Source organism: Crotalus tigris, unplaced genomic scaffold (assembly GCF_016545835.1).
Source record: "Crotalus tigris isolate CLP2741 ecotype Arizona unplaced genomic scaffold, ASM1654583v1 scf7180000019504.1669754, whole genome shotgun sequence".
Classification (NCBI taxonomy): domain Eukaryota; kingdom Metazoa; phylum Chordata; class Lepidosauria; order Squamata; family Viperidae; genus Crotalus; species Crotalus tigris.
In genome coordinates this window covers 761,150-786,049 of record NW_024097569.1, presented here as the reverse complement: position 1 = coordinate 786,049, position 24,900 = coordinate 761,150, and the positions used below count along the sequence as shown (strand labels likewise).

The following is a 24,900-nucleotide window of genomic DNA, read 5'->3' as shown; positions in this document are numbered from 1 at the left end:
GAAAAAAATGGCGGACTGCGTTGTTTGGCGACCCCCGTGAAATGGTCGTTCGATCCCAAATGGGGTCCCGACCCACAGGTTGAGAACCACTGCTCTAGAACAAATCTGGATAGAAATAAATATTTTTGGCAAGATTATTAGAATGCTTTTGGGGATCATCTTAATGCTGTTCTGTGAGAGCACACACTTTTCTTTTGTAAAGCTACCCCTGAAAATGCTTTTCAACTGAAAGAAGAATTCTGCATGATTCTTCATTAAATGATGTGCAATAGAATTAATTTTATTTAATTGAAAAGCATGTTCCACCCCAAATATTTTACCCTCCGCCCCCCCCCCCGAATATTTTATCTCTTAAGAGAGGACTGTTGTAACTAGCAGAGAAAATGGGGAGAAATAATCCTCTTTTAAAGAATCAAAATCAAAGATAATCTTTCTCAAGTAATGTACCTAAGGTTATAATTGCAATAACTTTTTAATTTAGGATAATGTAATTACAGAAATTCTACATAGGCTTGCTTCTGGACAAAGTTTTTAAAGCGGGGGAGGGGGAGGACTTGAACTCACAGCACAGAAGCAAATTCTTTACGGTCATGGGAAACTGGCAATCTCGTCTTGTGCATACCTTAATATTTCCAAAATATTTGCTCAAGTGAAGGTAGGGCAAAAAAGGTGCAACACAGTTCAGGTTCTGTTTCTGCAACCTCTTAGGTAACTTAAGTATTCACAGATAGGTGAATATAATTGGTCAATAATCCACTTATTTTAGCCTCAGTTCTAATTAGGGACATGATAGCAGTGTTCCAATATCTCAGGGGCTGACAGAAAAAAGAGGGAGTCAAGCTATTCTCCAAAGCACCTGAAGGCAGGACAAGAAGCAACGGATAGAACCTAATCAAGGAGAGAAGCAACCTAGAACTAAGGAGAAACTTCCTGACAGTTAGAACAATTAACCAGTGGAACAGCCTGCCTCCAGAGGCTGTAAATGCTCCAACACTGGAAGTTTTTAAGAAGAGACTGGACAGCCATTTGTTCGAAATGGTATAGGGCAATGGTGGTGAACCTATGGCACGGGTGCCAGAGACGGCACTCGGAGCCCTCTCTGTGGGCACACATGCCATTACCCCAGCCTTGCCTCCCCCTGCGACCCTCTCCTCTCCAGCAGCCCCCCTGAAGGAAAGTCGCCCCAGAGCGTGGCCCACACGGAGCAGTGCAGCCAAGGACATGGCAGCCAAGCAGCGTAGACAAGACTGCCCTCACACCCCATCATGCAGTTGATGCTGCAGGGCGCATGCAGAGGGTGTGGCCGCCATAGCGCTGCTGGGCTGCCTGGGCGATCTGCGGCGGGCCCTGGAGGCGGTGAGTGGTCCTCTGGGCAGGCGGGGCGGGGGATGGGGGGCAGAGCGGTGGCGGGGCAGGGGGATAGAACAGGGCCGGGGCCAGTTTTTGGGCACTTGGTCTCTAAAAGGTTCGCCATCACTGGTATAGGGTTACCTGCCTGAGCATGGGGTTGGACTAGATGACCTCCAAGGTCCCTTCCAACTTTATTATTATTATTATAAATTATTTCATTTAGTCTTCAGCAATGAATGAGCACGATACAGCTACTTCTCAACGTCTAGCCCTTCATTCAGTGACCATTCAGAGTTAATGGTACTGAGTTAGCGGTACCGTTAACGGTATAGACTTGCAAACTATATCGGCATCCCCCTGGTCATGTGAACCACATTCAGGCATGGATTTAAAATGATAGGTGCATCCCAGGGTCACGTGATCCCCATTCGTGACCTGCCCAGCCAGCTTCTGACAAGCAAAGTTAACGGGGAAAACTGTTAAGAAGAGACTGGACAGCTGTTTTTGCAAACTGTTTTTGCTTAAAAACCTCATGATTCACTTAACAACTGCAGTATAGACAAACCCCGACTTATAACAGTTCGTTTAGGGCCCATTTGAAGTTACAACAGCACTAAATGTCCGAAATGGTATAGGGTTTTCTGCCTGAGCAGGGGGTTGGACTAGATGACCTCCAAGGTCCCTTCCGACTTTATTATTATTATTATTATTATTATTATTATTATTATTATTATTATTATTATTGATCATCGCACAGTCAGCCAGATGTTCAGACTGGATTTGGCATTTTGTCTACCTATCGAGTCCTTACCCAGGACCTGGGATAGGCAGATGTGGATGTTTGATGGTATTACAGATATCGTCGCAGGATGGAAGCAGTTCCTAGTAAGGCCGCCTTTTGCAATTGACTAATAGCGAATTTGTCAATGCCAATGGTGTTCAAGTGGTGCTCCAGTTGTTTTGGGATTGCACCCAAGGAGCCTATTACTATTGGTACTCCCTTGCTTGCTTTTGCCACAGTCTTTCTATTTCTATTTGTAGGTCTTTGTATTTTGTTATCTTCTCCAGTTCTTTCTCGTCTTTTCTGCTGTCTCCAGGCACTGCCACGTCCACTATCCAGACTTTTTTGTCTTTCTTATCGACAATTGTTAAGTCCGGGGTGTTATATTGCAGGCGCTTGTCTGTTTGAATTCCCATTATCATTTTCTATGACTTTCTCTATTTTATGATCCCACCAGTTGTTGTTGCTGTTGTTGTTGTTGTTATTATTAAAAGTAACAGCAACAACTGTTGCAGCATCCCCATGGTCACATGATCAGAATTCAGACGCTTGGCAACTGATTCATATTTATGACGGTTGCTGTGTCTTGGGGGGGGTCAGGCATTCTGACCAGCAAAGTCAACAGGGAAGCCAGATTTCACTTAACAACCGTGTTACTAAATTAACAACTGCAGCAATTCCCTTAACAACTGTGGCAAGAAAGGTCGTAAAATGGGGCAAAACTCTCTTAACTGTCTCTCTTAGCAACAGAAATTTTGGGCTGAATTGTGGCCGTTAAGTCAAGGACTACCGGTAATTCGTTTTAACTGTGACAAAAATATTGTAAAGTTGGACACATCTCGCTTAACAACCACCTTGCTTAGCGGCAGGAGTTCTAGTCCCAACTGCATTAACGGAGGGATAGAATCAGGATCAGGTGAAGTGTTAATACCACTTTACAATGCTTTGGGACGGCCACACCTGGAATACTGCATCCAGTTTTGGTCACCACGATGTAAAAAAAATGCTTAGAAAGAGTGCAGAGAAGAGCAACAAAGATGATTAGGGGACTGGAGGCTAAAATCTATAAGGAACGGCTGTTGGAATTTGGTATGTCTAGTTTAAGGAAGAGAAGGACGAGGGGGAACATGATAGCGGCATTCCAATATCTCAGGGGCTGCCCCAAAGAAGAGGGAATTAAGCTATTTTCCAAAGCACCTGAAGGCAGGACGAGAAGCAATGGATGGAAACTAATCAAGGAGAGAAGCAACCCAGAATTAAGGAGAAACTTCCTGACAGTGAGAACAATTAACCAGTGGAAGAACCTGCCTCCAGAAGCGGTGAATGCTCCAATACTGGAAGTTTTTAAGAAGAGACTGGACAGCCATTGTCCAAAATGGTATAGGGCAGTGGTTCTCAACCTTTTTAATGCCGCGATCCCCAACCGGTCGTAAGTCGAGGACTACTCAACCGGTCGTAAGTCGAGGACTACTCAACTGGTACAGCACCGTTTGCAGAATGGGACGGTTTGAGGCTACTGCGACAAACTTTCCTTTGCAGAATGGGACTTTTGGCGGGCTCAGCAGGGCAGAGACAGCCTGGACAATTCTATTGGCTTTTGAAAGCCAATAGAATTAGACTCTATTCAAGAGAGTCTATTCTATTGGCTTTCAAAAGCCAATAGAATAAAAGGGAGTAGCACAGCTAAGGAAAAGGGGGAAAAAATGGCGGACTGTGTTGTTTGGCGACCCCCGTGAAATGGTCGTTCGACCCCAAATGGGGTCCCGACCCACAGGTTGAGAACCACTGGTATAGGGTTTCCTCCTGAGAAGGGGGTTGGACTAGATGACCTCCAAGGTCCCTTCCAACTTTATTATTATCAATCATCGCACAGTCAGCCAGATGTTCAGACTGGATTTGGCATTTTGTCTACCTATCGAGTCCTTACCCAGGACCTGGGATAGGCAGATGTGGATGTTTGATGGTATTACAGATATCGTCGCAGGATGGAAGCAGTTCCTAATAAGGCCGCCTTTTGCAATTGACTAATAGCAAATTTGTCAATGCCAATGGTGTTCAAGTGGTGCTCCAGTTGTTTTGGGATTGCACCCAAGGAGCCTATACTATTGGTACTACCCTTGCTTGCTTTTGCCACAGTCTTTCTATTTCTATTTGTAGGTCTTGTATTTTGTTATCTTCTCCAGTTCTTTCTCTTCTATTCTGCTGTCTCCAGGCACTGCCACGTCCATTATCCAGACTTTTTTGTCTTTCTTATCGACAATTGTTAAGTCTGGGGTGTTATGTTGCAGGTGCTTGTCTGTTTGAATTCTGAAGTCCCAGAGCAGTTTAATTTTATCATTTTCTATGACTTTCTCTATTTTATGATCCACCAGTTTTTGCTTACAGGCAAATGATATTTTTTGCAGATCTTCCAATGCACCATTGTTGCTACTTTGTCATGTCGCTGCTTGTAATCAGTCTGTGCAATCTTCTTGCAACAGCTTACCAAGTGGTCCACTGTTTCTTCAGCTTCTTTGCATAGGCGGCACTTACTGTCTGTTGCTGTCTTCTCAATTTTGACTTTGTATGCATTTGTCCTTAAGGCTTGGTCTTGTGCAGCCAGAATTAGTCCCTCGGTCTCTTTCTTCAATTTTCCTGCTCTTAGCCATTGCCAGGTTTTATTATTATCTGCTTTCCCAGCTATTTTTTAATGTATTGGCCATGTAGTGCTTTGTCTTCCCATGCCTCTATTCTGTTCTTCATTTGGTCTTTCTTGTAGGCCAGTTTGGTCTCTCAGTAGTTAGTAAGCCTTCCTGATATACTAATTTCAGTGCACCTCATTATTATTATTATTATTATTATTATTATTATTATTATTATTATTATTATTATTATTTCGAGGGCTAATTGTAAATTTTCAAAGCAACTTTACTTTCAAACTACGGCTGTACTACGTAGCTCTTTCCCCGGAGCCAAAGCAATCTCTGCCCAGCTCCTTTCATTACTTTGGATCGGTTTTGAAGTGATTTCTTAATGCCTTTGAGGGGGGGGGGGACCAGGGTCCACTTGCTCCAAATAAAGGTGACTGCCAACGAACGTCATTAAATGCGGGTTTGTGCAAGAACAGTCTGCAAAACAGACTGTCAGGTTGGAATCCATTCCAGCTGAAAGATCAAGAAACAAAATTGATGTCATTGCTCTCCACCGGCCGCATGGCATCTGTGGAACCCGAGACTAATGTAGTTCAGGCAGTTTAGAGCGTTGGCAAATTGGGCTTGGCATGGGTGGCCCCTTGCATCACAGCGAAGAGCCACGATGTTGACCCGTGCTATATGTACCAGTGCAAGGATGTGGCCTTGGCAACCGAGCACTATTACTATTGAACCCTGGAGAGAATAGGGATATGCTTCTATTCATTTCAACAGATGGAGGGGAATATTGCTTGCAAAAGCCAAAATAAACATGGCTCTGTTTCTGAGCAATCTTCTCTTGTTGATTTAATGGTATAAATGTGCTTAGGCCGTTTCTCCAGGTCTACACTGCAAGCTAAACCTCTGCGTGAACAGGAAGCACCAGAGTGCCAAATGGGGCCTTTACGAAGAGGAAGCTTGATAGGGCAGGTATGTGTTTTATTTCTCCACTTATAAAAACGAGAGTAGAATTATCTAAATTGCTGCAACAGGTATAAGATGCAACAAAGAAAGATGGTGTGATTCTTAGATTCTTCAGTTACTATCTATCCTCTGCATCCTTGCATAAGGATAATCCCCATGGGATTCAGTGGGAGATTTCTAACAACTGTGCATAGAATTGGGTTCTAAGAGGTTTGGTTTAACCAGAAATGTTCCGAGCAAAAGAGAATCTATAATTGCAAAGTTTTGAATGTGTTAATTAAATTCAACTATATAAAAAGGTACAACAAAAAGTGAAAGTGATCTTGGATTCAAGCAACCCTTTTAACTCAATGATATAACTTTTTAATCAATATCAGTCTTAATTCCTGATAATTACATGGATACTTCATGTAGTTTTCTTAGCAACATTTCAGGAGTTTACATTTGAGAATGTAATGACTGTCCTCAAATCACCCAGCTATTTTTTGTGCCTAAGGCATGCTTAAAACTCTTTTGTCTTTCCTAGTTGGATGCATTTAACCATAATACCAAACCACAGTTCTATATAATTTCCCAATTTAGGCACTTCCATATATGTGAATTTTCAATTCCTAGAGTTCCTAGTCAAGTTTAATCCAGCATAGCCATTTAAGGATCAGCAAACATTGGTTGGGCCATGGATGCAATTAAACCTCATACATGCCGGTAGTTACTCAAAACTTAAGTCCCCAAGGGTAATGATTACAATATGCTTAAGACTGAAGCTTCATTAAGGAGAATGGAAACAGGTAGGATGAACAGGTATTCCATGGCAAAGGTTAATTTTAAGAGGACAGAAAGGTAGCATAATATATTTAAAAGGGACGATCACCTGTAGGCTGAGTGGGCTGGAAGAACAGGTAATACACCCGTTTTGCATCTAGGAAATCCCAAGTTTGATGCTAAAGAAACTCCTCCCCCAAATCCTGGAGAGCTATTGACTGTGTAAATACTGGAATTGGCAGTTTCCTCTGTTGGAAGATAAACTGGCAATTCCAGTCATAGTGGCAGAAAAATCCACACTCCTATGGTGTTGTTGTAAATGAGCAGAAATCCAGTAGAGGAGCTATCAGGTTGGGAGGATGGAAGGTTTCCAGCAGACCAAGAAGGCAGTAACCACACAAAGCCTCAGAGGTAGGAAGGTTGGGTTAAGGCAGAGGTTGGCAACCTGGCTCTTTTATGACTGGGTGGACTTCAGCTCCCAGAATTCCAAGCCAGCCATGCTGAGGGGAAAGGGAGAGTTTCCAAGCTGAGCCATGCTGGCTCAGGGATTCTGGGAGTTGAAATCCACGAGTCATAAAAGAGCCAAAGTTGCCTACCCCTGCCTAGGCCTAGGCCACTTTCTGACTGGTGGACTTCAACTCCCAGAATTCCTGAGCCAGCCATGCTGAGGGGAAAGGGAGGTTTCTAAGCTGAGCCATGCTGGCTCAGGAATTCTGGGAGTTGAAGTCCACGAGTCATAAAGCAACCTATACCTAGGCCAGAGGTAGGCAACCTTGGCTCTTTTATGACTGGTGGACTTCAACTCACAGAATTCCCAAGCCAGCATGCTGAGGGGAAAGGGAGAGTTTCCAAGCTGAGCCATGCTGGATCAGGGATTCTGGGAGCTGAAGTCCACGAGTCATAAAAGAGCCAAGATTTCCTATCCCTGGGTTAAGGTCTTCAGGAGTGTTGTTTATCCACAGCTTAACCTGGTTCCTGAATTAACCCGTTTCCCGGGTCTGCCCCATAAACTAAGGCGGGGAACAACCAAATTAAGCCACAAAAACAAGCTGAGGGGTAGTGGGATTGCCACTGCTAGATTTGCAACTGGCCTGGTTAAGGAGGCGCGTCCACACAACCAACGTTTGTTATTCTTGCAGAGTCCTTCAGCGCTTCCAGTTGCTTTCTAGAGCTCCGGGAGAGTTTATCTTCCTCTCTCTCTCGTCTCCCCCACAAAAAAAAGCCGAACCCCATAAAACATGCTTAAAAAGCAAACCTGCCCCTTCCCATCTCAGGCTGCCTGGGGCTTCCTTAGGTGCACTTCGCACATTCTCAGAGGAACGTCGCCTTTTGCACACGCTGCACCTGAGCCTCGCCAGCAGCGCATCCTCTGCACGCGTTTTCCTTCTCCTCTTTGCAACAGGCAGATGTTAGGTAGGTGAAGCTCGCCCGCCTCCGCTGCCCAGGCGGCGGGACTTTCCCCGGAGGCGTGGGTCCATATGCAATAACCTTGTTGGCCGGGGAGGATGGGACCGCAGCAGCCCACGCCCGGAGGGAAACCCAGGGAGACCGCCCAGTCAGCGGCAGACCACCTTGGCTCTTTTATGACTCGTGGACTTCAACTCCCAGAATTCCTGAGGCAGCATGGCTCAGCTTGGAAACCTCTCCCTTTCCCCTCAGCATGGTGGCTCAGGAATTCTGGGAGTTGAAGTCCACGAGTCATAAAAGAGCCCAGGTGGCCTACCCCTGGCCCAGCTGACCCGCGGCCACGTGGTCCAGGGCGGCACGTGACCAGGGCGGCCGCTCCATCATTGACCCGCCTCCGGCCGGGCAGCGAGACGAGGCGCCGAGATGGTGGCGCTGAAGGGGGGCTGCCGCGGCTGGTGGCTTCGCTGCGGCCGGTGAGCGAGCTAGGCCAGGCGGGCGGGTGACCAGTGGGCCTCCCGGGCCTCTTGGAGGGTGGCCTTGGGCGCTGCTGTTGCTGGGGGGGGCTCCATGCGGACCCGCGCCCTTGGGACTTCAGTTTCTAGCAACTCTTGTGTTAGAACAACCTTGGCCACTTTAAGACTGTGGACTTCAACTCCAGAATTCCTCAGCCAGCAAAGCTGGCTGAGGAATTCTGGGAGTTGAAGTCCACAAGTCTTAAAGTGGCCAAGGTTGAGGACCCCTGGCGTAGAGGGTGAATGGCAGACGATTCTGGGAATTGCAGTCCAAAAAATCTGGAGAGTCCTCTCCTCGTCTGGGTTCTTAGCCAGGGGGGCTTGCAAACCCGTGGCTGCATTGGCTTTACCTAGTGACTTGGATTAAGGTTAGGGTTGGCTGTTGGCTTGATTGTTTGGCTTATTTGTATTGGGAGAACTCCCATCTGCTCGCTCCGTTTGCCATGCAAAGCATTGGAAAAACTTCAAGCATAGTCTGAGCCGGGGGGGGGGCTGTTTTGCATTATTTGCACTCTGGGAACAGAACAAGTGGGTCATGACATGGGTTCCGTGATAGGTTTGTGATAGTTAGCCTGCTCAATAATAACATGGGTAGAACATATGCACCTCTCCTTAGTTAGTACATGGGCGTGCGCAAGGTATATCTGGAGCAGGGAGCTGCGGTTGTATCCTCTGAGTCTTGGACTCTGGCTGAGAGTATTGGGGGGAGGTGAATTCCACATGCACAATTGTGATATGTGGCTGCAACATGTGCAGGATCAGAATAATCTCTTTTAACTTTTCCAAGGACTTATGATGCACTGCAACTTGTTTAGTGGCCGGCCTTTTGGGTGTCATTCTGATCCTAAGCTAAGCATGGCCCACTTTTTACTCTGTGGGGCTGTGTTTAATAATAATAATAATGATGATAATAATAGAAATATCATTTGCCTGTAAGCAAGAACTGGTGGGATCATAAAATAGAGAAAGTCATAGAAAATGATAAATTAAACTGCTCTGGGACTTCAGAATTCAAACAGACAAGCACCTGCAACATAACACCCCAGACTTAACAATTGTCGATAAGGACGTGGCAGTGCCTGGAGACAGCAGAATAGACGACAAAGAACTGGAGAAGATAACCAAATACAAAGACCTACAAATAGAAATAGAAAGACTGTGGCAAAGGCAAGCAAGGGTAGTACCAATAGTCATAGGCGCCTTGGGTGCAATCCCAAAACAACTGGAGCACCACTTGAACACCATCATCGGCATTGACAAATTGGCCATTAGTCAATTGCAAAAGGCGGCCTTACTAGGAATTGCTTCCATCTTGCGATGATATCTGTAATACCATCAAACATCCACATCTGCCTATCCCAGGTCCTTGGGAAGGACTCGATAGGTAGACAGAAATGCCAAATCCAGTTTGAACATCTGGCTGACTGTGCGATGATCAATATTAATAATAATACCGTATTTTCCGGCGTATAAGACGACTGGGCGTATAAGATGACCCCTGACTTTGGAGAAGATTTGCATGGTTAGAAATCGTCTTATGCGCCGGAAAATACAGTATATTGAAAGGGCAAGGAAGGAAATAGGTCAATATAGCATATATAGCAGGGGTGTCAAACTCGCCACATCATGTGACGTGTTGCAACATGTCACGACTTTTTTTGCACTGCCAGCTGGGGTAGGAACTGCCTCAGCATGATGCAGCCAGCCTGCAGGCCGGCAGTTTGACACCCCTGATATATAGGTAGTCCTCAACATGACCCCAACTGAGCCCAGAATTTCTGTTGCTAAGCAAGACAGTTGAGTTTTGCCCCGTTTTATGACCTTTCTTGCCAGAGATATTAAGTGAATCATTACAGTTGTTAATAACCTGGTTGTTAAGTGAATCTGGCTTCCCCACTAACTTTGCTTATCAGAAGGTTGCAAAAGGTGTTCATATGACCCCAAGACACTGCAGCCATCATAAATATGGTATGGGTCAGTTGCCAAGTGTCTGAATTTTCATCATGTGACCATGGAGAGGCTGCAACAGTCGTAGGGGTGAAAAACGATCATGTCACTTTTTTTAGTGCCGTTTTAATTTTGAACAATCACTAAACAAATTGCTGTAAGTTGAAGACTACCTGTATATGCAGGGCTAGGGCTTTCTGCTAGGACTTTTATGTGGGTGGAGATGATTAATAATCATGCTTCAGTAGCACTCAAACCTTTGAGCCTCATCCTCTGAATAACTTAGTACTGCTGCTTCAAGGGCATTCCTAGGTTGCCTCTTCATGCAGCTGCCTATTTACATTCATGAACAAACAAACTGGGAAAAGCCTTTGAACAGCCATGTTGAGCTTTCTGGCAGATATGGCTGCTTCAGTGTTTGTGGAGGTGTGCATTGCTTGTGGCCATATGCTTCCTGAAGTTTTTTGCATGCTTTGTACAGCCTTAAGTTTCATGTATTTTGCACCTGAAAATATGCAAAAATATAGTTTTTAAGTAGTTGGGGAAGGGTCCAGAGGCCACTAAATAGTGGCTTGGGAGCCACAGATAACTATGAAGTGTCAGATTACCCACTCCTGTCTTAAATGAATGGAGAAAGCATCCTAGAATATATTTATGATCTATCTAAAACTGCACAACAGAAGAGGATAGGTAGCCAGGAAGGACAGCTGATAAAAGTTGATATATGGGTAAATCACTTAACTACCACCCATTTTACAGTGAACCTTTAACTTGGAAGTTTCCTGCAGCATAGAACACAGTGGTTTTCAAAAACAGATGTTTGAAAACAGCAGCCATACTCTGCATTGAAGAAGTGTATATAGTATCTGCATGCAGGAATGTCTTAGGACAGTGGTGAATTACACCCCAAGGACATGAAGCAGTATAAAAGGAGAAACCCGGTCAAATAACAGTAGTTAAAAAAAGGCAGGTGTTTCTTGCTGAGCTATCCTAAGAGAGATTGAAAGCTACCTGATTTTGGATCCTCTAGCTTAGCATTGCCTGAAATCTGGGGCAGTGATGGGCCATGATTTCTAAAAGGCCTTTCCCAGCCCTATCTGGATGTGCCAAGACTGGCACACAGCCTTTGTGCTTCAGAATGGATTATCACTGTGCCAAGGCATTTATTTTCCAAAGGTGAGACTTGAGGCTGACCAGTGCTACTCAATGAAGCATCTGTAATTGGATGCCAGCTCTGTACAGATGTTATGCAAACAAAATAAGTTGGAATGGAAGCAATATTCCAAAAGCTTAGTCATGAAACAGCCTTTGCTGCTTTGGACTTTGTTCTGAGTGCAAGGTAAAATTTTTTTTTACTACTTCAGGAATAAAAGTAAATTTTAAAAATTGTTTGAAATTACAAGTGCCAGCCTTGTGCTACCGTTAATAAGGTCTTCCTGGGCCTGATGCCTTCTAAAGACAAACTGCAATCCCATGACTCTCAAGGAGTTATAATCTGACATATCTGGAGTAAAATAACTTTTCTTCTTGCATTTGATACGCTCAGGACGCTATACACCAGGGGTGTCAAACTCAATTTCATTGAGGGACGCATCAGCATTGCGGTTGCCCTCGGGGGGGTGTGTGGCCAGGGTGGGTGCAGCCTACTGGGTGGGTGTGGATGGAGTGGGTGTGGCCTACTGGGTGGGTGTGGCCAGCTCTACATCATTCGCATCTAGGGTGCCTTGGGGGCCTGGGCAGGAGTGGGACAGATCTGAGGGTCTCTGGCAGAAGGGGGTGGGACCAGGGCAGAGCCCATCAAGCTGGATATGTGAAGTAGGTGAGGGCCATTTTCTGGCCACTTCCAGGCGATGGTCCATTTCTTCATTCCTCACAAAGGGTGACCCCTCCCCAGCATGCACCCAGGGGCCGAGGCCGACGGGGCAGGGGCTGGTTCCTCGCTGTTTCCAGATGGCCTTGTAGAGCTAAGACTGAATGCATTTCAGCATAGATGGCCACCACAAAATTGTACATTGGCTCCCGGCTGGTCTGGGCCAGGGCCAAGGCAATGGGGGCCGTTACCTCACTGTTTCCAGGATGGCTTCGTGGGCCACATGAAACCACTTCGCAGGCCGCATCCAGCCCCCGGGCCTTATGTTTGACATGTCTGCTATAGATGATCTACCGGATTGGCATTCTTTCTTTTCTTTCCCTTCTTGTGCAGCTCAGTTTAACCACAGCTGGAACATTTCCCAAGCATGTGAAAATTGTTGAGGTTGGTCCACGGGATGGTTTGCAGAATGAAAAGGTAAGTGACCTCTGCTAAACTATGTTTGGCTTGTGGCTGAAATCTGAAATAAGCAGCTTTGGTGGTTTTGTGCTTGTGAAATGAATGTGTTGACATCAATGCTGTTTTGATTTTTCTCTTAGGTAGTATATTGACATAGCTTAAAAAAAATCAACCCTCAATCCATGTTCCCTGAATTGCTGTCAGTTTAATTACTTGAAATATGCTGGTATGCAGCAGTAAATTAGTGTTTACTCAAAATGCCCATTTGGGAGAGTGGATTTGGACTTATGACCATGTGATTTGCTTAGTGACCGCCTTAACAACGGTCAAAAATCAGGCCCAGGCACATCGTGTCCTGACTTACGACCGCAATGACTTACGACTGAAATTCCGGTCCCAATTGTGGCTGTAAGTTGAGCACTAGTTGTAATCAATGAGGTTGTTAAGTGAGTTAACACATGACTGTGCCTGATTTTACAACCGCCTTTTGCTGTGGTGGTTAAGCGAATCTGGCTTTGTCCGTTGACTTTGTTTTGGGAAGCCAACTGGGAAGTAAATGGTGATCACATGACCTGGGAGACATCAGCCTTTGTAAATACATGCTGATTGCCAAGCACCCAAATTGCAAACAAGAGGATGCTGCAGTGGTTATAAACACAAAGTCCAGTCATAAGTCACTAATTTCAGCACTGTTCTGACTTTGCCCAGTTGCTAAATGCGTGGTCATAAATTGAGGACTGCTTGTATTCAGAATCCCAAGTAGAGAGTTAGTTTGAGACTGACCCAAATGTTTTCCCATTGCAAAGTCCGGCTGGCTTTGGCAAACTTGGGAAAAGGAAATGTTTACAAATCTGACTGATGTCACAAAGTCAACAAAATTAACTCCGGCAAATGTGTTTCTGTTTATTTATAATAGGGATGTTGTTCCTGTGTGCCTGTTCGTTTGCGGGCTCCTTTTTAAAAATCCACGGTTAGGGAAGAATATATAAAGGAGCAAAAATGGGAAATGTTATAGAATGTAGTGATTCCGCCACCAACTAAATGTCGAGAGGGAAATACAGTTATGGAATTGCTGTTAAAGGGGAATTCTCTCTTGCTCTCTTTTTCCAGAATATTGTTCCCACTCGGGTGAAAATTGACTTAATCAACATGCTCTCAGAGACGGGTCTTTCCGTTATAGAAGCCACCAGTTTTGTCTCTCCAAAATGGGTACCACAGGTCAGTATGGATAAAGAGGTAAAGGAGTTGGCTAAACAAGCTACAGTTACTTTGCTCCTTTGCAAAACCCAGATGGGCTTATTCAACATACCACGATTAAAGCAAATTGTGGCTTAGTTTTTGGTATAAATCAGGGGTCTTCCAACTTGGCTCTTTTATGACTTGTGGACTTCAACTCCCAGAATTCCTCAGCCAGGCGTGCTGCCTGAGGAATTCTGGAAGTTGAAGTCCACAAGTCATAAAAGGGCCAAGTTGGAAGACCCCTGCTATAAATGAATATCTCATCTTGGTTTCTATAGTAATGAGAGGAACCGTTTATGTTTTTCCAGCTAATTGCAGTAAATGCTGAACGGAAGGGCTGGAGGTGTTCTACACCAGGGGTGTCCATCCTTAGCAACTTTGAGACCTGTGGGTTTCAACTCGTGCTGGCTGGGGTGTTCTGGGAGTTGAAGTCCACAAGTCTCAAAGTTGCAGACTCCTGTTCTAGAGTTACAAAGAATGACTAGTGATCGCAATTTAGTACAGCGTGTGGCACATTTGTTTCTGTGGAATTAAAACCTGCCGTTTGTTCTTCATTTTTGTACCAAGATGGCTGACCACACAGAAGTTATGCAAGGCATCCGGAAGGTCCCTGGGGTCAGCTATCCTGTTCTGACACCCAACCTCAAGGGATTTGAAGCAGCGGTAAGAGGAACCTGCAGTCCAAAATCTCTTAGGTCCTTGCAGTAGTGGGGAATGTATTAATGAACGGAGCTGTAAGATCTGTTGTACTGTTCTCTCACAGTGCTCTTTGACAGGTACAGGAAGTCCTCAAGTTATGACCATAATGGTTGTAAGTTGTGGTCTTTTTTCCTTGTGGTTGTTAAGCGAATCCACAGTTGCCTGTGGGCCAGTATTACCGAAAATTGGACGTAAAGTGCCAGTTTTCAACAAAACTGTCTTAAATTGAGGTCACGTGACCACAGGGCTACCCCAGGTAGGCCTGTCAGGATTTAAAACAGTCACTAAGCACGTGGTCGTAAGTCGAGGAATACCTATATATAGTTATTATCTCAGTCTTAATTGAAAAAGCATATCCCATATCTCAGGGGTACTCAACCTTGGCTCTCTTATGACTCGTGGACTTCAACTCCCAGAATTCCTGAGCCAGCCACACTGAGGGGAAAGGGAGAGGTTTCCATGCTGAGCCATGCTGGCTCAGGAATTCTGGGAGTGAAGTCCACGAGTCATAAAAGAGCCAAGGTTGACTACCCCTGATCTAGGTGTATCTATCTATTCTGTCTGTCTGTCATCTAGGTCAGGGGTAGGCAACCTTGGCTCTCTTATGACTCGTGGACTTCAACTCCCAGAATTCTTGAGCCAGCATGGCTCAGCTTGGAAAGCTCTCCCTTTCCCCTCAGCATGGCTGGCTCAGGAATTCTGGGAGTTGAAGTCCACGAGTCATAAAAGAGCCAAGGTTGCCTACCCCTATCCTAGGACGAAGATTAAAAGCAGGGGTCTTCAAACTTGGCCCTTATGACTCGTGGACTTCAACTCCCAGAATTCTTGAGCCAGCATGGCTCAGCTTGGAAAGCTCTCCCTTTCCCCTCAGCATGGCTGGCTCAGGAATTCTGGGAGTTGAAGTCCACGAGTCATAAAAGAGCCAAGGTTGACTACCCCTGCCATATCTTAAGTCAGGCCTATCGCCAGCCTAGGCTGAATTGAGCAGCTAAAGCTGGCTCACCCATTCATTGCTTTGGACATCTGAGGAACTGCCTTTCTGATTTCTCATCCAGAGCATCTGCTTCCCTGTGTCCTGAGCAAGTGGTGGTGGGGCTTGTGTCCCAGCCAGTTGCCCGCTAGGCGTTGCTGTGACTTTTAATGGATCTTCAGGATGAGATGCCTTAGGAAGGGTTTGTGGCATTGGCTTGCAAAGGCTCAAAATTTCAATCTGAGAAGTTCTGCAAAGCAATGCAAATAAGAGAAACAACGGAAGGTGGAATGAGTGAGTGGTGAACCTGGCCCAGAAACAGGAGACTATGGGTTCTAGTTCCACTGTAGGGATGAAAGCCAGCTGGGTGACCTTGGACAGTCAATCTCAGCCTAACGTCGCTTATAGGGTTGTTTCTGTGGGAAAAAACAGGAAGAAGGAGTATTAGAGGTATGTTTGCCATCTTGTGGTGGGATCTCTAGCTGGGGGGGGGAGGAGTGAAGAGGGGACTGAGCTTAGAGCTCGGGGGGGGGGGCTTACACCCCCCAGAATCTCTGCAGTCTTATCTGACTCTCCCAACGAGAATCCGATGAAATTCTTGTAAACAGGCACTGCAACAATAAAAAAGTGACTTTGATCAGTTCACAGGGTGGTTCTACTTCCTCGTGCCTGATACTTATAAAGCAGTGTTTCCCAACCTTGACAATTTTAAGGCATGTGGACTTCAACTCCCAGAATTCCACAGCCAGCATTGCTGGCTGTGGAATTCTGGGAGTTGAAGTCCACATGCCTTAAAATGGTCAAGGTTGAGAAACACTGTTATAAAGGAATAAAGGATGGATAAAAACCTAATGAAGTAAATAATAGATAAACTCGTCATGAGAGAGAGGGAACTCTGGGAACAAGTGCTAGGCTTTTCTGAACAGAGAAAAGTGTAGTATCTAAGGGTCAACGCTGCTAACATCGGATGTTCTTGCTTTGACAATATGCGAAGACGCAGCCATTTTCTCTTCAACCTGTGTATTACTTTTAGAGTTCGAATTAGATGGTGCTGGAGGGGAGGGGGAAGAATGTGCATGGGGATTAGTTAGACATAACAATATCTCAGTAGAATATTCTTCAAGGTTGTTTGTAATAAGAGGAGATAAGAAATGGCAAAAGGGAAAGTTCGCACTTCAAACTAATTGGAGAATGTGATTAATGACTGTTAAATGGAGGAGTGAATTATGCTTGGATACTATGTGTTTAGGGGAGGAGAATTCAGATTTTGGCTTCTGCCTATGTACGTGCCGAAGCTATGTTGCTCAATTAAAGATTCTTTAAGGTAAACAATGCCTCAAAGTTCGTTGAAGAGTTTCATTTTTTGGAACCATGACACTAAGCTCTTTCTGACATGGTTGGTAGGTGGCAGCCGGAGCCAAGGAAGTGTCAATCTTCGGAGCAGCTTCCGAGGCCTTCACAAAAAAGAACATCAACTGTTCCATAGACGAGAGTCTGCAAAGGTTCGGCGATGTTCTGCAGGCATCAAAAGGAGCCAGTATTCCCGTCCGAGGGTAAATATTAGCACTGCATGCTGATTTTGGTGATGAACAAGCATCCTTATGTGTAGTCCTTGAAAAAGAGGAAGGCAGGCTGAGACATGGAAGAAAGAGGGATCTAAGCAGGAAGACTATCCAGAAAACACAAAAATGTTCCTCTTCGCTCGGTCTTCCCCAGTCTGGCACTCTTCAAGTGTGTTCACCCTGCAACTCCTAGAATTTCATGTTATCATGGAAGTTCTGTTTAGCAGCTAGTCCTCATAATGAAATGTCTCCTTCTCCTCTGTAGATGTTTTTTTTAAAAAACCTATTCCCTTTGTAATGCTATTGGTGGGAAGAGGTTGCATTGCATCTGTCCCCCATCAAAAGGTATTATGTTATGGATAAATCTCTCATGAATGAAGCGAGAGGAGGCCGGGCCTGCTGATTTTCATTAACTGATCTCCATGATTTTCCCTGACAACATTGCATTTTTTTTCCTCCTTCTCCATGCAGCTACGTCTCCTGCGTTCTCGGCTGCCCTTATGAAGGAAAGATTTCTCCCGCTAAAGTGGCAGAGGTGAGTTCATGTTGCTTGCCTGTTCAGAAGAGGTGTTCTTTTTTGTAAACAAAACCCTACCTTTTACAAAAAAATAAAGACGAGCCTTTGAGAGTTAAATCTCGCCACACCTGTATTGCCCTGCTGACTGAGTGGGGATTTGGCTTCTGTTCTGATTTCATTGCAAGGACAGGAGAGACCACAGGTTAGAGCAGGGGAGGCAACCTTGGCTCTTTTATGACTTGTGGACTTCAACTCCCAGAATTCCTGAGCTAGCATGGCTCAGCTTGGAAACCTCTCCCTTTCCCCTCAGCATGGCTGGCTCAGGAATTCTGGGAGTTGAAGTCCACAAGTCATAAAAGAGCCAAGGTTGCCTACCCCTGGATTAGAGGATCCATACAGAGAAACTTCCGTGTTCTACTCCAGCATCCTTTCTCTAAAAAGGCTGCTTTTTCGCGGGTACCTAGCCAGGCCTTTGGTGAGCTGCTTTAGCTCACAGTAAACGACACTGAATTAGATGTGGGTAAACCATCTGACTTGAAATGAGACTTATAAATATCCAACCCTCTGACCAGCAGCTGTCAGAGAATGAGGGAAAACACGCATTGCAGGTCTTTGCATGGGATAAATTGAGCTCATTTCCCCTTTCCACATACCTGTTGCTTTTCAGGTATGTTGGAGTTCAGCTTGAACGATGCAAATTGAAGTCCTATACAAGCCCAGAGAAAAACAGATGGTCTTGAAAGGAGAGGTTGAAACTCTGAAAGCTGCCTCTTTCCCAAAGAACTAGGGTTATTTATACAGGTGATCCTCAATTTATGACAATACAGGCATCCGTAACGGAGCCCAGAATTTATGTCGTACGTCACAACAGTTGTAAATCAAGGCACTCGTGACTGGACCCAGTTTTATGGCTTTTTTGAGGTTGAGTGAATGCCAAGAAAACACTGCTGCATCTAGCTGTAAAGCTGAGCCAGTTACCAGCTGCCCAAAATGTAGTCCTGTGAATGTGGGGGCATATGTGTGTGTGAAGTCAGAACTTGGGAATTGGGTTGTATGTAGCTCTTGGGAGGGCTGTTGTAACTTCGGACAGTTGCTAAGCGACTGGTCATTAAGCGAGGACTACCTGTTCTGTATACTTTGGATTTTAAGAGTTGTGTGCCCATGTTATTCATTGCTTTCATACTGAAGTATTTTTATATATATATAAACTAACAGACATGGATTGTTGTAAAATTTGGACCATGGAGGAATCTGACATGGGTTGAGAAAAAGATGAGTTCCCATTTAGAGGAAATTGTGTAAACAAGTAGATGCAGGTTTCTGCATTAACATCTGGATAAAAAATGGAAGATTTGATTGGGATGATGTAGCTCAGCGGTTCCCAAACTTTCCAGCCTGGTTGGGGGGGGGGAGGGGATTGCTCTGTGAGTGGCAGGCATGCCCTCAGCTCCCTTTGTGCAAGCTGCATTTCTGTGCAAGCGCCTGCCTCGCACACAAGTGGAGTTTTGCACACCTGCACTCACCCTCCTGGCCCAGTTCCAACTTTTGCTACGGATTCCGCAAGCAGGATTCCACAAGATAATGAGAGGCTCAACCTGGGAGCATCTATGGAAATTCTCAATCATTCAGGTTGAGCCAAAGTGTGTGTGTGTTTTTTTTTCCTAAAAGGCAACTGGACTTTCTTGGTGTTTTCTTTGAAAACATTTCGCATCTTATCCAAGAACTAAAGAAGCTTCTTGGATGAGAAGCAAAACATTTTCAAAGAAAACACCAAGGAAGTACAGTTGCTTTTGGGGGGAAAAAACACACATACAGAGACTTTGGCTCAGTCTGAAGTTCTAATATTTACCTCCCATTTGCAGCTATGGCAAGATAATGTAGGCCAGTGATGGCGAACCTTTTAGAGACCGAGTGCCCAAACTGCAACCCAAAACCCACTTATGCATCGTCGGGTGCCGGGTGGGTGTGGCACATTGGGTGGGCGTGGCCCATTGGGTGGGCGTGGCCCATTGGGTGGGCGTGTCTGCGCTGGTAACAGCAGACTGGGTGGGACTGAACAGTTCAATCAATCAATTCCAACTTTGCAAGATCTTTTTTTTCCCCCGCGAGAAGTTGAAATTGACTGATTGATTGAACCTTTTTTTTTTTGCACATGGCGGCAGAGGCCTAAAGCGAAAAGGTTTTTTAAAACCCTGCTGAAGGCCTAGAACTGGGGCGACGGCGCGCGTGCCTACAGAGGGGGCTCTGAGTGCCGCCTCTGGCACCCGTGCCATAGGTTCGCCACCACTGATGTAGGCAAACTGGATTAAGCACGCAAAGCAGAGCAGTCCTCAGCTGCAGGGAAAAATTTAACAGAGGAGGCGATGCAACCGAATCCTTCACCTTTTGCAGGGAAAGAAAATCCTGAAGATAAATCCATCGTGATCAATTATTGTAATTGTTGGTTGTCAGAAGAAAAGCAATAATAAGGAGCTACAATTTTTTTTAAAAAAGCTGTTCTTTCTGACAGGTGTCAAAGAAAATGTACACAATGGGGTGCTATGAGATTTCCCTCGGCGACACTATTGGTGTGGGGACCCCCGGCAACATGAGGGAGATGCTTTCTGCCGTCATGAAAGAGGTGCCTGTCGAAGCTCTCGCGGTTCATTGCCATGACACGTACGGACAAGCTCTTGCCAATACACTGGTAGCGCTTCAGGTGAGTTCTCCGTCTGTCTTTGAAGTAACCGTTGGACATAGTCCTTGACTTAACGACCGACACAAATGATATTGTCACAGATGGAAAATCAGAAGTCCGGGCAGTTCAGGTTTTATTGTGAGCTTATGCTCTCTGCAAGAATCTGAACAACTAATGATCAGATATAGTATAGGGGGTACCTTGCTCAATAGTAGTAACTGTGAGAGGGACCTTGGAGTCCTAGTGGACAATCACTTAAATAGGAGCCAGCCGTGTGCTGCAGTTGCCAAAAAGGCCAACACAGTGCTAGGCTGCATTAACAGGGATAGATTCAAGATCATGTGAAGTATTAATACTACTTTACAATGCCTTGGTAAGGCCACACTTGGAATACTGCATCCAGTTTTGGTCACCACGATGTAAAAAAGATATTGAGACTCTGGAAAGAGTACAGAGAAGAGCAACAAAGATGATCAGGGGACTGGAGGCTAAAACCTATAAGGAATGGCTGCTGGAATTGGGTATGTCTAGTTTAACGAAGAGAAGGACGAGGGGGGACATGATAGCAGTGTTCCAATATCTCAGGGGCTGCCACAAAGAAGAGGGAGTCAAGCTATTTGACCTCCCCCCCTCAGGCTCAGCCTGGTCATCTGCAGATGTCAATTCAAAGTTCCAGTGGTCAGGTCCCCTCTGCAGTCATGTGACCAAACCTCAGATACCCTGCGACAAAGCCCCACTGACGTCCATTTGCAGCATATCATAGTCACGAGACCCCATTTTATGACCATTAACAATATCTGAGCATTACAGGACTACAGGGCTACCTGTAATAAAATGCGGATTTATTCTTGCGAGGAAAACTCATTCAGGCTACCTGTAAAGCAGGGTCCACGCTCAACGATTCTTGCAAAAGATGTGTCTCTTTCCCACCTACCTTCTCTAAGTCAAAATCTGAGCATTAGGCAGCTCTGTTAATGAGAATGTTGGGAAAGGAGGCATACATACATAGGAGGATGCAGTAGTGCAGGTAAACTTTGCCCATAGCCTTGAGTTCGAGTCTAACCGGCTTAAGATTGACTCAGCCTTCCATCCTTCTGAGGTTAGTAAAATGAAGACCTGATTGTTGGGGGGCAAATTTGCTGACTCTGTAAACCGCTTAGAGAGGGCTGTAAAGCATTTTGGGGCGGTGTACAAGTCTAAGTGCTAAATGCTACATATATATTTTACCAGAAAGAAGAGAATCCTTATTTGAACCTTCAAAGGCTTGCACAGTTCCTAAGCTGTGATTTCTCATGATTAATTACAATGAGTGCAAATCATTCTTAAAAGGGTTCTGTTTCTGCTCGCAGATGGGTGTGAATGTGGTTGATTCCTCAGTTGCTGGCCTTGGAGGCTGTCCTTATGCCCAAGGAGCATCAGGAAACGTGGCAACAGAAGACATGCTGTACATGCTGCACGGCCTTGGGATCCACACAGTAAGTGAGAAGCTGCTTCGGTTCTCTCTCCTTAGCTGGCCATTGGAGGTAGGCAATCAGAGAAGAGCAACAAAGATGATCAGGGGGCTGGAGGCTAAAACATATAGGGAACGGTTGCTGGAATTGGGTATGTCTAATTTAATGAAGAGAAGGACAAGGGGGGACATGATAGCAGCCTTCCAATATCTCAGGGGCTGCCACAAAGAAGAGGGAGTCAAGCTATTCTCCAAAGCGCCAGAAGGCAGGACAAGAAGCAACGGGTGGAAACTAACCAAGGAGAGAAGCAACCTAGAACTAAGAAGAAACTTCCTGACAGTTAGAACAATTAACCAGTGGAACAACCTGCCTCCAGAAGCAGTGAATGCTCCAACACTGGAAGTTTTTAAGAAGAGACTGGACAGCCATTTGTCTGAAATGGTATAGGGTTTCCTGCATGAGCAGGGGGTTGGACTAGATGACCTCCAAGATCCCTTCTAAAATCATCATCATCATCATCATTATTATTTTGGATCATCGCACAGTCAGCCAGATATTCAGACTGGATTTGGCATTTTGTCTACCTATCGAGTCCTTACCCAGGACCTGGGATAGGCAGATGTGGATGTTTGATGGTATCACAGATCTCGTCGCAGGATGGAAGCAATTCCTAGTAAGGCCGCCTTTTGCATTTGACTAATGGCCAATTTGTCAATGCCGATGGTGTTCAAGTGGTGCTCCAGTTGTTTTGGGATTGCACCCAAGGAGCCTATTACTATTGGTACTACCCTTGCTTGCTTTTGCCACAGTCTTTCTATTTCTATTTGTAGGTCTTTGTATTTTGTTATCTTCTCCAGTTCTTTCTCGTCTATTCTGCTGTCTCCAGGCACTGCCACGTCCACTATCCAGACTTTTTTGTCTTTCTTATCGACAATTGTTAAGTCTGGGGTGTTATGTTGCAGGTGCTTGTCTGTTTGAATTCTATTATTATTAACCAAGCTTTCGTTGGATCTTCTTGAAATACTGAAAGGGTGAAAAATTAATTAGGTGGATAGCTTGGTGGCCTTTTTATTTCTATCCCACCTTTATACTTTTCTTTATAAGCAACACAAGGTGGTGATCATAGCCAATACTCCTTCCTCCGGCTGCTTTCTCTGCAAGAGCTCCCCATGAAGTGATCTGGACAGAGAGAAAGTGAATGGGCCAAGGTCGTCCACCTTGCGTTGATGGCTAAGCTAGAACTAGAACTCACAGCCTCTTACTTTCAAGCCTGGTGCCTTAACTCAACCAGTGGGCCGTGAATGGGGAAGCCAATCAGATTCATTTAACAGCCGCGTTGTTAACAACTGCAGAGATTCCCTTAACAATGGTGGCAAGAAGTTGGTTTGTGACAATAAAAGATATTTTATTAGTAAATGATGAGGTACTGGGACAGACATGTCAAACACAAGGCCCGGGGGCCGGATGCAGCCCGCGAAGTGGTTTCATGTGGCCCGCGAAGCCATCCTGGAAACAGTGAGGGAACGGCCCCCACTGCCTTGGCCCTGGCCCAGGCCAGCCGGGAGCACATGTACAATTTTGTGGTGGCCATCTAGGCTGAAACGCATTCAGTCTTAGCTCCACAAGCCCCCCCCCCCGCATGGCCTGAGAGGAACGGTGAGGCTCCTCCAGTGGACCGTGCCTTGGCGCTTGCCCCGGTCCCACCCCCTTCTGCCAGAGACCCTCAGATCTGTCCCACTCCTGCCCAGACCCCCACAGGCACCCTTGACGCGAACGATGTAGAGCTGGCCACACCCACTCCATCCACGCCCACCCAATAGGCCGCACCCACCCTGGCCACACCCACCCGTCCCCCTGAGGGCAATCACAATGCTGATGCGGCCCTCAATGAAATTGCGTTTGACACCCCTGTACTAGGATGAGAAATAGAATATACTTGTGAAATAAAGTAAGAATGTAATTATCTGAACAATATGTGTATTTTAGATACGATAACTATTTTGTAATGAAATTGGGAAAATTTGGGATACCCGAAGTCTAAATGTTATGGATATTAAAGGCTAAATTGGAACACGGTAATTGAAATTAGGTAAAACTTAAAAACAGGACTTGGATAGGTATAAGGAAAATTATATTGACAAATGTATTGATTGATTGAGCTATAACTAGAAATGTATTCACTTGAATGTGATATAATAATTAAGGGAAATAGAGAGGGAACTTGTAGTGACGCAACCTGAGGATATGCACGAAAGATTTTGTTACTAGACTGTTCATTACCCAATCACCATGCTGCTTCCTAAATACTTGGATGTAAAATTGAAAAATTAATAAAACTTGTTATAAAAAAAAAACAACGGTGGCAAGAAAGATCATAAAATGGGGCAAAATTCATTTAACTGCCTTAACTCAGCAACAGAAATGTTGGGTTTAATGGTGGTCGTGTAAGTTGAGGACTACCTGTATAGCTTTGTGGATGCAAAATAAACAGCTGTCCTTCCCCCCCCCCTCCTCTTTTTTTTTACCTGTAAAGGGTGTGGATTTATCAAAGCTCCTTGAAGCAGGAACTTACATCTGCAAGGTGCTGAACCGGAAGACCAGTTCAAAAGTTGCACAGGCCAGTTGCAAACTGTGAAGTAGATCCGTGCCTTTCCTGGACTTGCTGGGATGAAAACTGCATGGCAGTCTGGAAATTGCCATGTTAGTATTTGCTCCCCTAACTTTATTTAAGCACTCTCGAATGACCCAGACCTTAAAGATAAGAAGATGGAAGAATGTAGAACACCATATCTACCCATCAGACATGTTGGCTGTATTTGAAGATGGATGTTGCAGTTATTTTAAAGAGCAAATGTATTATTCTTGCCCTTGTTTTTGACCTAAGATTCTTGTTCTTGAAATCTGTTTTGTATCTAGGGCCATCACACTGCCCATGCTGGGCTTTCTAAAGGTCCTAACTGTCAGGACAAGCTTTGATAAGCTCTTGGATCATTATGATCCTTTTTAGATGCAGTGGTCCTGGGGAATTCTGGGAGTTGAAGTCCACACATCTTAAAGTAGCTGAAGTTGAGAAACACCACTCTATAGTGTTCGTTTTGTCAAGCACTGAAGCAAAAGATAAGCTGGGATTTCTCTCCAAATAAAAAAAATATTTTTACTCTGGA

At 45.1% G+C, this 24,900-nt stretch overlaps 1 protein-coding gene and 1 long non-coding RNA gene across 3 annotated transcripts in view; one reads left to right on the top strand and one right to left on the bottom strand.

Annotated features, from left to right (window-relative positions):
- Window positions 1-8,252, bottom strand: part of LOC120316910 — a 16,775-nt gene extending 8,523 nt beyond the window's left edge. Inside the window, exon 1 of the long non-coding RNA XR_005559087.1 lies at window positions 7,742-8,252. This is a non-coding gene — a long non-coding RNA (uncharacterized LOC120316910). The remainder of the gene's footprint in view (window positions 1-7,741) is intronic.
- On the top strand, window positions 5,539-24,900 carry HMGCL (3-hydroxy-3-methylglutaryl-CoA lyase). Of its 2 annotated transcripts, none has more exons than XM_039363065.1 (9): window positions 5,539-5,730; window positions 12,556-12,639; window positions 13,732-13,839; window positions 14,428-14,523; window positions 16,934-17,082; window positions 17,563-17,626; window positions 20,118-20,306; window positions 21,635-21,760; window positions 24,270-24,900. In XM_039363065.1, the coding sequence occupies exons 1-9, from the start codon at window positions 5,620-5,622 to the stop codon at window positions 24,369-24,371; spliced, it is 1,029 nt and encodes a 342-aa protein (XP_039218999.1). In that variant the 5' UTR covers window positions 5,539-5,619; the 3' UTR covers window positions 24,372-24,900. The 2 variants fall into 2 exon arrangements, with proteins under 2 accessions (XP_039218999.1, XP_039219000.1); XM_039363066.1 differs by lacking the exon at window positions 5,539-5,730 and adding an exon at window positions 8,228-8,366.

What these genes read in the sequence shown, in the direction of transcription:
- HMGCL (XM_039363065.1), top strand. Translation starts at nt 5,620, where the DNA reads ATGTGCTTAGGCCGTTTCTCCAGGTCTACACTGCAAGCTAAACCTCTG. An exon ending in CTCCAAAATGGGTACCACAG is followed by an intron (nt 13,840 to 14,427) that starts GTCAGTATGGAT and finishes TTTTGTACCAAG; the next exon opens with ATGGCTGACCACACAGAAGT. An exon ending in GCCAGTATTCCCGTCCGAGG is followed by an intron (nt 17,083 to 17,562) that starts GTAAATATTAGC and finishes TTCTCCATGCAG; the next exon opens with CTACGTCTCCTGCGTTCTCG.